This window comes from Magnolia sinica, chromosome 2 (genome assembly GCF_029962835.1).
Source record: "Magnolia sinica isolate HGM2019 chromosome 2, MsV1, whole genome shotgun sequence".
Classification (NCBI taxonomy): Eukaryota; Viridiplantae; Streptophyta; class Magnoliopsida; order Magnoliales; family Magnoliaceae; genus Magnolia; species Magnolia sinica.
The window spans coordinates 45,719,267-45,732,666 of NC_080574.1; the positions used below are offsets into that span (position 1 = coordinate 45,719,267).

Consider the following 13,400-nt stretch of genomic DNA (forward strand, 5'->3'; position numbering starts at 1 on the left):
ACAGGATGGCAATGAAGAAAGAGTGGGACCTGATGGTCTAGGAAACAACCCACATTTCCCTCGTCTGCTTGTTGGTTTGCTGCTTGGTCTCTTTACATTGTTTGCGGCTGTTTACGTGAATGTCCGCAGCAGTGGATAATCTTCTGCGTCTGTAACACTCAAAGAATTGTTTGGACTGTTTGAAAGTAACCACTTATGAGTGTCTCATTTGTAATATTCGTTTTTGACGTACTTAGTTTTTTTTTTTTTTTTTGGTTTTTTTTTTCTTGGAACTTTCAATATCATTTGTAATATACGTGAGTAATTTTTTTGTTTTTTTAATTTGTTTTTTGTTGTTTTATTTTCTCTAATTTTTTTCAAATTAATATGTATTTTTTCTTATATTGTTTTTGTTATTTTGTTTTTTGGGGCGTGGATGACGTTAGGATTACATATGGGGTCCACATATCACAGGTGGGTTGCTACCCAAGCGTGGGTTGACCATCCATATCGGTAGAGTTGAAATTTGTATGATTATATACCCAGTTTTAATACCTCCTATCCAAACATTGGTTCGTATAAGGGATCGTATATTATGCCAACTAATACCTTTGATCCAAATATTGATTAGTATTTGCTTGATTTAGATGTAGTGTGGAAACCGTCCAATACATGTACGAACATTTATCAAATACAATACAAATATTATACACGAATCCAAACATGCCCTAATGGGCTCATGCCTTATCAGTGAGTTCGAGTGGTGGCGGGTCACCATCCAAATTAGTACAAATGTGGAATTTAATTACTCCCTGCGTATCCTTCACCTCATTGTGGCAGAGTTTTTATGGAATAACTATCGTACCAAGTCTACCCATCGTAGGTCATCCATTTCGGTGGCCACGGACACGGACAGCTGAGTGGACGGCCTGGATCAATTCTCACTGGCCAATTAGATGGATGGCATACGAGAATGCGCCCGAGTCGAAACTGTTTCTCCCTCACACGCGCATTTATTTACGTATAAAAATCTGATTTCTTTCCTTTCTGTCCTACTCCACTCCACTTTATATTCTCGCTTTCTTCCCCTCTTCCTTTTCCATCAGCATTACATTTTGAACCGAAATCTCTAGAGAAAACTGCAGTTCTGCATACGCAAAACAACCGGAGAGAGAGAAAGAGAGAGAGAAATGGAAGGGGAGAAGAAAACGATCAAATCCAGATTCAAGAAGGTTTGCGTCTTCTGTGGCAGTAGCACTGGGAAGAGAAACTGCTACAGAGATGCTGCTATTGAACTGGGAAAAGAGCTGGTGACGAGATTTAAATAAACTCTCTATCTCTCTCTCTCTCTAACTTCCTCTTATGTAATCTTTTGTGTTTGAATGCAGGTTTCTAGGAAGGTGGATTTGGTTTATGGTGGTGGGAGTATTGGACTGATGGGGCTGGTTTCTCAAGCTGTTCATGGAGGAGGAGGACATGTTTTAGGGTAGAAAAAATTCAAAAGAAAAAAAAAATAAAATCAATGAAATGAGTAGATTTCTGATATGAGTTTTTTATTTTTATTTTTCAGATGCATTGTATTAATGCGTTTTTCTCTTCTTTCATTTTTCTTGATGGGTTTTGTTTTTATTCACAGGATCATACCCAAGACTCTCATGTCTAAAGAGGTAGCTTTATATTTTCCATTTTCTACTCTTCTCCTCTTTCCTTCTTTTCTTTTATATGATTCCAACGCCATTGGAATGCTTTTTAATGGCAGATTACAGGAGAAACAGTGGGAGAGGTAAGACCAGTAGCCGACATGCATCAAAGAAAGGCAGAGATGGCACGTCATTCAGACGCTTTCATTGCCTTACCAGGTTTTCCTCCTCTCCCTATCTAGAACTCTCTAGAACCTTCTAGCACCACCATTTTCACCCCTAGAGTATTTTCCATTACAGGTGGATATGGAACTTTAGAAGAACTTCTGGAAGTCATTACATGGGCTCAGCTGGGAATCCATGACAAACCCGTAAGTCTATAACAGATCACATATACCCAACAATGGTATATATCCAAAAGACATTCTCAAAAACAAATCTACAGGTGGGCCTTCTCAATGTGGACGGCTTTTACAACTCTCTGCTGACATTCATCGACAAAGCAGTAGACGACGGCTTCATCAAGCCCTCTCAACGCAACATAATCGTGTCTGCGCCAAACGCCAAAGAGCTGGTGCAGAAACTGGAGGTGGGTCTTCTTCCCTTCTCTCCTCTTTTTCATTTTTTTTTTTTTTTTTTTTTAAAAAAACCCAAGAATCTTATCCTTTTCTTGCTCTGTTTTTTTAAAAGCATGATGGGTTTTTGCTTTTGATAGGAATACGTGCCTGTACATGTAGGAGTCGTATCGAAGCTGAGGTGGGAGATGGAGCAGGTTGGTTATAATGCTTCTTTGCATGCAGGGATGGCTCGTTAGCTGCAGATGGAAAGGGAACGGAGACAAGGAGAAAGTGGCAGGGTTTTTTTTTTTTTTTTTTTTTGAGTGGCTTTTTGCAATTTCTTGAAGAAAGAAGCCTATATACATCGTATATATCGTTTACATACTCTCTTTCTGGTTCTCGTTTTTAATTTTTGGGTGACTGTATTTGCTGTTTCTACACCCGTTTTGATTGATTTGGAAAACCCATTTTCCAATTTTGAGAATAGTAACAATACATATCAGTATTATTTCCAATTAGGAGATGGAAAATGGGTGTTTGGGTGTAGATATCAATTCCTTTTTCTTTTCTTTTCTTCTCCTTTTTTTTTTTTTTTGGTTTTTTGGGTTGTAAAAAAGGACGGGGTTAGGGAAGGATGCGGCGTGCATGTAGCAGCACTCAGCAGCCTTTTCTGTTCTGTCTGAGCGCGCGAATGGATTTATGGAAGGGTTTCTGTATTTCGTCTGGGGCATTTTTGTCTTTTTAATTTTTAAATGTTTTTAATTTTATGAGGTGGGAGAGTGAATGGGGAAGGAGCGAAAAAGGTGGAGCTGATGATGGCCTGTAAAAACAGTCCAGCAATCATCGCTTAACGAACCGTGAAACCGGCTCTTCTTTTCAATCCCTCTCTTTGTTGGGGAGTCTTTGAATTGCCCTCTCTATCGAAGATACGTCCTTTTTGGACTCGACCAGAGGCAGAGAGATAGAGAGATGTCCCACTTTTTCTCCTTTTTCTCCATCTCGATCCTATGTGGTGGGCCATCCCTTGTATTGCCTATGTCCCCTCCCTTCGGAAAGTTCCTATGAGTGGGGAAACGGATCAGCTGGTGTACCCCACACCAGCGATACACCAGCTGTATAGCTATAGCTGGTGTAAGTACGACGCGGATTAGCAACTGAGGCTCGCTACTGAAGTTACGTCACCAAGTTCTGTGGGCCCAGATGTATGTTTTTTATCCACCGTCCATCCATTTGGATATATCATATTAGGGCATGGTACAAATCATGACTCAGAGCCAAGGCCCCAGTGGACTCCACCAAAGAAAACAGTCGGAGAGTAACGCGCCCTAATGATGGTGATGTCAGGGGGGTGGGTGGATTTCAAGGTAACAATGGTGATGTCAGGGAAATGCTGTTGGATTGCTATATCTGGAGAAGTTTAACTTGTCTGTTTGGCACACCCGGCTAACCCGGGATTGCTCTTCCGAATACAATCCAATCCCTTCGAATCCGCCGGTCCCAGCACGCCCTAGAAATGGACTCCAAATGTATGGACGGTGTTGTTTCGGTGTGGAAACAACACGTATACCATAGTGGGCACGTAACTTCATGACGTCACTTCAATAGCGAGTCTCGCTGCTCAACCTGCCAGTAGCTAACCCGCGTCCGTATAAGAACGTGTCGTGCGAAGACGAGCGCTACGCTCCTGGAGCTCCGAGTTTACGAACGGTTCTAAGGAGATCAAGTTACATGGGCTCCTTGTCTTTATTATATCCACATCATTCATCCATTTTTTAGGGGTCGTTTGGCACCTTGGATTGGAGGGGATTGGAGAGGATTAGAGGGGGTTTCAAATCCCCACGGTTGTTTGGCAGCGAAAAGCAAATGGGGATTGCCAATCCAGGGGGTTTTCAATCCCCTCTTTGAGGGGGTTTGTAATCCAAGGTGAGAGCTTGGATTACACCTAAAATCATTTGAATAGTTGCATGTATAAATGTATGTCACTGTACACTATCATTCTACTGGGCACATGGCCCACTAACGATGATCAGCACCGTCCAAACATTGTTCATGTAGATCAGCACCGTCCAAATATTGTCCAGCACTGTCCAAACATTGTCCATATCAATCAACGATTAAAAATCGTTGGTTAGTCACTCAGACATGATCTTGTGCTTGCGGTCCATCTAAGACTTGGAATTTCATCACTTTTAGACAAAACATATATTTTAGCGGGCTTATCACAACCATAGTGTTAAAAATTATATATCTCACTAATTGGGGATATTAAAGTTGATTTAGTAATTAAATTCAAACCCCCGTAAATATACCATGTATAGATATTTTTGAATTATAGTTGATTCACACTCAAGGGTACCAAACACACCCAGAGTATTGCCAATCCAGGGGGTTTCCAATCCTGGGGGTTGCGAATCCAAGGGGGTTCCAAATCCACGCTCCCAAACAGGCCAGATCATTTTAGAGTACCACCCAAAAAATGAATCACATCCAAAGATCAACGGGACCACAGCACAAATAGCAACCGAGATAATGATTTTCATAGTTAAATATGAAAAAAATTCCGTAGGGCCTACTATAATGGTTATTTTCCATCCAATCTGTTCATAACTCCACAAAGACATGGATGAAGAGGAAAATTACATTACATATTGATCCAAAACTTCCTCTGAACACCAAAGGGTTTCAATAGCAGACGTTCAATCTCCCACTGCCTTTTTCAGTGTGGTCCACTTGATTGTTAGATCTGTTTTATTTTTCATCTCAAACCTTGTGATGAGCTTGCAACATGTATGGACAGCTTAGATATAACACATACACCGTGGTGCGACCCACGGAACTTGCTGACGTCAATACATAAGCTATATAGCTGGTGTGTGGTACACCAGCCAATCCGCTTCCCTGCAATGGAAGCTACGTGGGCCTACCGTGATGTCCGGGTGATATCCAACTTCGTCCATCAGTTACAGGTCATGCTAGGACATGAGGCCATAAAAACATGTGCTCTGGCTGCGTCTGGCCCTTGATGCGCAGGTGAGAAATTGTACACTGGACATACGTCAAATTAAGGGCATGTTTGGCCCGGCGAATCCCGTGGGATTCGGAGGGATGGGATGGAAATGATGGTGGTGTAGTGGATTGGTTTAAGATACCGGGACAAGTTCACTAGGTCTGTTTGGCACGCCCTACATATCCCAGGATTTTCCAATCCATCCAAGGGATGGGATCAAATTTTAAGGCAATGATGGTGATGTCAATAGATTGTTTTAAGATCATGAGATTGCTTATGCCCAGGGACAAGTTCACCAGGTCTGTTTGGCTCGTCATGCATGGGATATTGTGATCCCATCCCTCTTAACACCATGGGATAGGTCCGGCCAAACAGGCCCTAAATGTCACCTAGTCATCGTATCAAGATGGGAAACGGACTGGGTCGTGTGACCCGACACCAGCCAGCTCGGCGGTGTTGGGGCTGTGGGGCGACCCTGATGGATCTGTTTTATATCCATGTTGTTCATCCATTTTTGTCTGCTCATATTAGATGATCTCGCCGTTGACTCTAGTCACCTCGTTAGGTCTAACTGGCTCAATCAATTTGGTTTAGAAAAAGGCCCGACCAAAACTCGATCCCACTTGCTACGGAGTCCAGCATACCTAACTTGATCTGAGTTCGGGTCTGGGCTGGGCTAGGCTGATCCGAACCAAGTCTGACCCGATAAAAAATTCTGACTCAAATCAAGTTCTCACTTATTTGGATGGGTTTTTAGGATTAAAAGGTACTATCTCTATCCCTCTCTTTCAGCACGCAGAAGTCTCATTAGCCACCCTAGGAAGTAATGCACACGTACATACGTGAGGAAGGATAGATGGCTCCTCCTTCACAAGCAAACAGATTGGAACCACCATTCAATGCTCTCTGCATTTCTCATTTTCAAATGTTCTCAAAATTTTAACCAAATTATTGCCAACCTCAACAACTAGTGAGGAAAGTATATGGAAGCCTTTAGATGTACATAATTGTATTTGGACTCAGTTGGAGTTCACATAACGTATCTGGACTGTTCATTAGTACGGCCACTGTGTTTTTACTTGTATGTAAATTCCATTGCAATTGGATGGTTCTAAATATTTGTGGCTGGAACTATATTTCCCTATTGATCTCGTCCTTTATTCTTACATGCTCATGAATAAATGGTTTGATTTATCAAGAGGTTATGAATTTTTAAAAGAGATATGATAAGTAGACCGGACATAATGGATGGTCCAGATATGTGATGTGATTGCCAACGTGTTGAAAGGTAGTCATGTAGATGGAAAGCTTCCCATACACATCATGAGTCCTTTCCGTAAAATCTGTGCTTCTCTTTTCTAATCTAGAAAGGATACCGCATACTCTTTTGTACTACCCCTATCTCCTCATACAATCACACGGTGTCCCCCACCCCAGCCGTGCCGTCCTACACGCTCATAGCCCTTCCACCCTATTCTGCGCATATTACTATATCGCATTGCCTCTCTCTCTCTCTCTCTCTCTCTCTCTCTCTCTCTAAAAATTGCACTTTGCAAGTGTACTTGCATCCACAAGTTTCCAATTGAGAGATCTGTATCGTTTAAAGCTGGGCATAATGGTGTCCAGAGTGTTCCAGCGAGTTGCTCTAAAAATCCGTAAAAATCTCGATGTCATCGAATTGCTTTCAATGTCATCGAGCAGGTCTTCAAGCAATCGAACAGGGCTTCAATGTCATCAAGAACTGCATCCAATTTGTCCAGCAACCAACTTGATTTTTATGTAACATCCCGTGGTCTATATCATCGAAGACTAGCTTTGATGTCATCGATCGGCGATCGATGACATGTACAGAGAAGTTCAGATTCTGTGAATTTCTTCACTTTGCACTTTCGACTTCCTTATTTCTCCACTTGGGTTCCTTGAATCTTGGGGTCTTGAAATCTTTAATCTTAGTCTTCTAAGATCCATCCATTGCTTTAGTGATTCTTGAGTATCAAATTCATGCTTTTAATATTCTTTTCAATCGAAGCTCTCAGATTCATCTTGCAATACAAACATGTATAAAATATAGCCTTAAGCATTATCATGTTCATAAAACCAAGATATAAAAAAAAAAAATATATGCAATATTTGACACTCAACAAATAGGACAATGCCAAATATTTCGATATAATGTGGAATAATAAAATAATTATACTCAATTGTAGAGTTTTGAATTCTTAATATCAAATAGTTCGTAGGACAACCTTCACCTAAAAGATTTAGGCAGGACAACCTTATTTCACGACATCTTTGAAATCAAAATATCAAACTTAATAAGATCTAATTAATCATAAAGCAAACATAAATAATAAAAACAATCACCACAATGCACAAAGTAATTATAGTGGTTCGGTGTTTAAACCCACACCTACTCCTCTCTCAAAATTACTACTCTCACAATTTTGGCTTTTACTATTTCAATGTTTTCTCAGGGTCACCTTCTTAACAACCTGATACAGTTCTTATGATTTTCACGGGTTATCACAACAAAACCCATTTTGTGATTTTCACGAGATCACCACAAAACAACCCGCTGAGATTTTCGTGTTATCTCAGAAAAACCCAAAATGAAATAGAGTAAATGCAGTACTTATTTTCAAATGGCAAGTCGAAGATGTTACTGTAGCCTGATTGCAACGATCTTCTTTCTTGGGATATTGATAAAGCCGTATATAAGTTCAACCCAAAAAGAATATAGGGATCTAATGTGTTTTTCAACATACAAATAAAAACCATAATAGCTGTAAACTCTATTTTTTGAATTTCAAGTATGAATTACTCTATTAAAAATGATTAAAACTATCTTGAGAAAGAGAATAAAATAAGCTAAACAAATATTAGAATTATTACACAAATAGCTTAAGATGAGTCAGACTTTCTCTCTTGCTTAGAAGAACTTTTTCACCGATTTTCGTGTCTTGAATGAAAACAAAATGCCACTATTTATAGGCAAATGATATGAAAATTCAGCTGGCCCGAGTGTTGGTTCGGCTAGCCGGATTTCAACGATTTCATTCCAATGGCACACAAATTTCGCGGAATAGGATCTTTCAAAAATTCGGCTAGCCCAGGCTAGGATTCGGTTGGCCGAACCTTTAGTTTGGTTGGCCCAATCTTTTTGAAATTCGAAGAAGTGCATTGCTGGAAACTTGATCGAACATACTTGGGGCTGGCCGAACATGCCGTGGAAAATCTACAACAATTTGTAAAATTGTTTGAATTATGTTGGGTTAGCTGAAGGTAGTTAGGCTGGCTGAACCATATGTCGAGCTGGCCCAACTACAGTGTATTTTACCTGAAAATATGTTCATTATAAAGCTATGTGAAATACACCAACCTAGGGTCAATTTAAGGTTTATATCACCTGATGGTTGACTCATACGAAGTGTTCTGATATTTGAATCATGTCCTGTTATGTCTTGAGATAATGCGTCTTCCCTGAGATACTTGATCGAGTCAATAATATATTTTTATGAGTTTTCGAAGAGTATCTTTATGAGAGCTTGTATTCCTTTCATAACTACGAAATTTGAAAAACCTGTTGTATTTACTCTACGATGAAATGCTAGGTTTTCTTTTTCATTTTATTTTCTTGCCCAGAGCCTTCCGCTTTATGAAGCAAGGCTAGAATTGTAGTTTACTTTATTTACCTACTTGAAGTCATTGGCTTTGTGAAGCAAGACTAGATAATCTTTTTTTTTTTTTTTTTTTTTTTTAATTACTTGAAGTCATTGGCTTTGTGAAGCAAGACTAGATAATCTTTTTTTTTTTTAATTATGGGTTTTGTGAAACACAACTAGATGGAGCAACTAAGTTTGACTAAATTCCTAAAAATCCTAAAATCACATAAAGTAAAGACTGTACATAATGTGGGTGTAAAAGGGTGCCTAACCTCTTCTTTTTCTGTCACAAAAGACCTTACTCAAAATCTAAAGTAGTAAACCAAACTGCAGGAGTCACTCAAGTTGGGTAATCTTGCAGTTTGCCAACCCTAAAACAATTATACAATTTCTGCCAACCATAAATTTTGAACATCATTTGGCTAGTGGCGACTCCAAATTATACACTTATTATCTTTAAGTTAATACAACACCCCCAGCATGAAAATACAAAACAAAGCAAATGAAGTGGGCATGCACTCCTCCATTATGTTCATAGGCATATAAATATTGTCATGACCTAAAAGGTTTTAAGAGTGGCTTTTCAATCCCCACCATTTCTTATCGTTTGACCCGCTTGAATTTTGGATGTGCCTCATTTATGACCTATGTCCTAAAGTGAGCTAGAAAAACTAATGGACATTAGGTTTCTCACTTATATAATGATGTAGAGCGGGTCACGAACAGTTTCATGGCCAAGATGGACCAGAAAAGGGCCGGTCGATGACAGAAGTGATCTGGACCGTCAGACCTTAGATCGGGCGTATCTCACAATCCGGAATGAGTTATCGGGCGTAAAATATATGACTTTGGGGTAGAACGAGCTACTTTAGCCAACCAACCCCACTACACCGAGTTACGAAGTTGGACTTGCTAAATACCCCTGGATCGACGGTCGTTTCCCTATTTTAATTTCGTTTTTACTATTAATAGTAAGTTTTAGTTTGATTATAACTCTTCATTCGTCGGGCTTTAGGAGTCGCGCCCAACGTGAAAAGAGCTTAGAATAATTAGGAGAACGGTTTGGTGAAGCCAAATAGGACACTTACTATTTTTGGCCAAAAACCTTGCGCATTAGTAGACATCACGACCGTCTATAAATAGTAAGTTTACTATTTATAGTAAGTCGTGGATTCTAGGAGTTTTAGTTGTAGTTTAATTCTGATTTCTTTCCCATTGCTTGGTACCCCTATTTAAAGGGTTGTGAACTCGTTTTTATTCATTAATTAATCAATTTTGAATTTATTAGAATTTATTTCTATTTTCTACTTTCTTTCCTCGTGGATTCGAGAAGTCTTTGTGAGGAGTCCAGAGAAGCTCCATGGATTTGGAGTAGTTATCCTCATCACATTCATCCCTGCATCATATAACTATGAGCCTCATAGAGCTTCTTCCTATAGTGGCTCTTGTGGGAGGCACATGAAAGTAGCATCAGTTGTGTCTTGATGTTTAAAGTATCATAATTTGCATGGTAAATGGTATATGTTGATATATTCCCCTTTATATAATCCATTCCTCATCACAGTTTATAAAACACTTAAGCTTTGTGTTGTTCTACATATTGTATTTCTAAAATTCATAGTCTAATAAGTTAGAACCCTTCTCTAAACATTACATACAAAAGATAAGCCTAATGAAATGTTGATTTTTTAATGAAGACAAAAAAAAAAAAAAAAGAGTTCTTCAAAAATTCAATTAGATTAAGCTTATGACCTATCATTGTCATTACGTTTTGTTTTCGAACATTAAAAACTACAATGAATGGTCTAGATCACACCTTAGTGTAATGAGAATGTTATGTGACGTTTTATGATTTTTCGATGAAGATCCTCTAACCTAAGGTGTCTCCCCATTCCATATTCTAGAGTTATCGGGAGTCTAATGTATGCCATAATGTGTACTTGACCTGACATAAGCTATGCTATTAGGCTAGTTAGTTGTTATCAAAGTAATCCCGACCATTGGCAGGTGATAAAGAGAATCCTTTAATATCTTTGAGGGACTACAGACTACATTTTGTGTTACAATGTAGCTGACCTCTGACTACGATGCTACTTCATTATAGATTTGGGTGGTTCAGTGTCTTAATGCAGCAAGAAATAAACATGCATCACCCTTTTGACCATGAAGTCAAACTACATCACCATTTTGTGCTGTGACACGAGGGTGTGTGGCTTAAGAGATTCCTTTTATATTTTAGCATTATCTCAAGTGTCAAATTTCCTATCTCCATAGACCATGACAATGAAGAAACCTTAGCATATGCAAAGGATCCTAAGTATCATGCCACGTCAGATCTCAGTTATTATTATTCGAGACATGATAGTGCAGAAACAGGTAGTCTTGACGCACATCTCTACTAAGAATATGATAGAAAATTTGATGACAAAGCCAATTATATGAAATTCTTTCAAAGCACATGTTTATGAGATTGGGCTTCGTAGGTTGTGATAGCATTCAACATTTGTTCTCTAGCTGGACATGGTATAAACTTGTTTACATGCATTTATGATGATTATTAGATTATATTTGTGATATGTATAGTTTGCATATATTTGTTCATTTTCTTACTTATTAGGATGCATGAGTTTATATCGATAGACTTGATCGGACCTTTCTCCTGGCCTTACCATCATGTTGCAGATTTGGAGGATGAGAGTCATGCAATAGTTGATGTCGTTGCCTTGGCTATAGAGCTGAGATGAGATCCTTCTAAGATTGAGTGTGATTATCTCACTCATTAGAATCACAGTCTATACATAGCCGGATGTGAGTATCGAGGATGCTCAGGTCAAGTGTTGGATAACTGCTGAACTTAGATTACCATGGAGTGATGCTTTCAACATTGACCCTAATCATGCCACTCCATGACATGTGATTCATACCACACATTTTAAGGACATTAATTTGTCTACCTAACCAAAACACTTATATAAGTGAGAGGATGGATCCATGTTCCCTCACTTTGCGAACGAGTCAGTTTCCATTAGTTAGCCCTAGTGTCCTCATGTACTTGTGACTATTTCAAGAACTAGAGTTTTAATGAAGCTACTTTATCGTGTCATCTAGAGGCCATGATATATATTTGGTCTTCACGGGACACGTCTAGGAAAGTGATCAAATCAATGTGGAATGACAAGAGGCTCGAGGAAGATCATCAATAACACACTTACTTTATTTTGGGTACACAACTATGCTTTTTTAGCTGGCTTAGGTATTAAAATGTTTAATCTACAAACTATTTTTAAAACCTACTATATAATATGATATTTATTTTGGAGAAAGATTTGATAAATGATCGATTGTTTTCTTGATAAGTGGATAGTGTGCATTCGGGTCAAGCATAGTCTTAAAGTTTGACTCAAGAGGAATTGAAAAATACTTAGACCAAAGTGTGATTAGATGGGTCTAGGACAGGTGAGGAATAATGGAGATGAGATGTTCCATATTAGCTAGATGGAAGCTTAATATGCTGTTATCTCGACTTTAAAAGAATTTCCAATGGTTGCACACTTCATAACTCAATATCACACGACACTGAATACTTAAAAGCATGCCTTACAGGAGATGAGAAACTTCACTTGCATATGGGTGAGTGGGAGTTGTTGGTTGTGGACCCCATGTGGTGGGGCCTATCGAAGTGCCCACATACTTGGTGAGTCTAAAATTAGCTTGCATGTTTTGGGCAAATTTAAAATTAACTCGCACGTTTTGGGTTCCAAATTCGATACTTAAGAGACTAGCTAGCACAAGATTACCTTAATTTTGGACAAGATTTCATGTCAAAATTGCAAGAGGATCTCATTGGTGAAGCGATATTTAGAACAAGATGCCAAGCATTGCATATCATGTTCTTAAAAATGATCTATATCTCTCTTAAGGCCTGTTTGATTTCAAGGGAATTGGGAAATACCCTTGCAAAAGTTCATTATTACCTTTTCCCTTGTTTGGATTTTCAAATGCAATTCCGCCTCGAAAATTGGTCTGAAAAAGTTGACTTGCATTTGTGGACCCCACTGTGATGTGTATGACATATCCACATCGTCCATCTATTTTATCAGAAGATTTTAGGGCCTAAGTATAAAATTTATAAGGGATAAACACAAATATCAGCTTCAGCCAAAACATCTAAGCGCCACAAAATTTTTATACGGCAAACATTAAATTTCCACTGTTTCCTGTGTTGTGGTCCACTAGAGCTTTGGATCTGCCTCATTTTTGAGTTCATAGCCTAAATGAAGCTGACATACAGGATGAATGGTGTTGATACATCATGTACATCACAGTGGGCCCTATATTTCTTTCACAGCCATCCTCGATTTTAACGCCAAAAGGCTACGCTGTCGACATCAGCGCACAGGAAACGAGAGGCAATTCCCTGGTAAGTAATTATTACTTATTTCCCAGGTAATTCCCATTTACTTCACAAATCAAACAGGCCCTTAGGGTTTTTCTTCTTGTATAAGATATGAGTACCTTCTCACCACTATTAAAGATGGTTCGCCGACCTCCATTC

General features: G+C 39.0%; 1 protein-coding gene across 1 annotated transcript; it reads left to right on the forward strand.

Annotated features, from left to right (window-relative positions):
* The first annotated feature begins 1,039 nt into the window (after positions 1-1,039).
* LOC131237072 (probable cytokinin riboside 5'-monophosphate phosphoribohydrolase LOGL10) lies at positions 1,040-2,890 on the forward strand. The gene is made up of 7 exons (XM_058234726.1): positions 1,040-1,289; positions 1,368-1,465; positions 1,616-1,646; positions 1,739-1,838; positions 1,920-1,990; positions 2,065-2,208; positions 2,335-2,890. The coding sequence occupies exons 1-7, from the start codon at positions 1,170-1,172 to the stop codon at positions 2,431-2,433; spliced, it is 663 nt and encodes a 220-aa protein (XP_058090709.1). The 5' UTR covers positions 1,040-1,169; the 3' UTR covers positions 2,434-2,890.
* The last annotated feature ends 10,510 nt before the right edge of the window (positions 2,891-13,400 follow it).

Coding starts and splice junctions, on each gene's coding strand:
- LOC131237072 (XM_058234726.1), top strand. CDS start 1,170: ATGGAAGGGGAGAAGAAAACGATCAAATCCAGATTCAAGAAGGTTTGC. Junction 1,466..1,615: donor GGAGGAGGACATGTTTTAGG/GTAGAAAAAATT, acceptor TTTTATTCACAG/GATCATACCCAAGACTCTCA. Junction 1,647..1,738: donor AGACTCTCATGTCTAAAGAG/GTAGCTTTATAT, acceptor TTTTAATGGCAG/ATTACAGGAGAAACAGTGGG.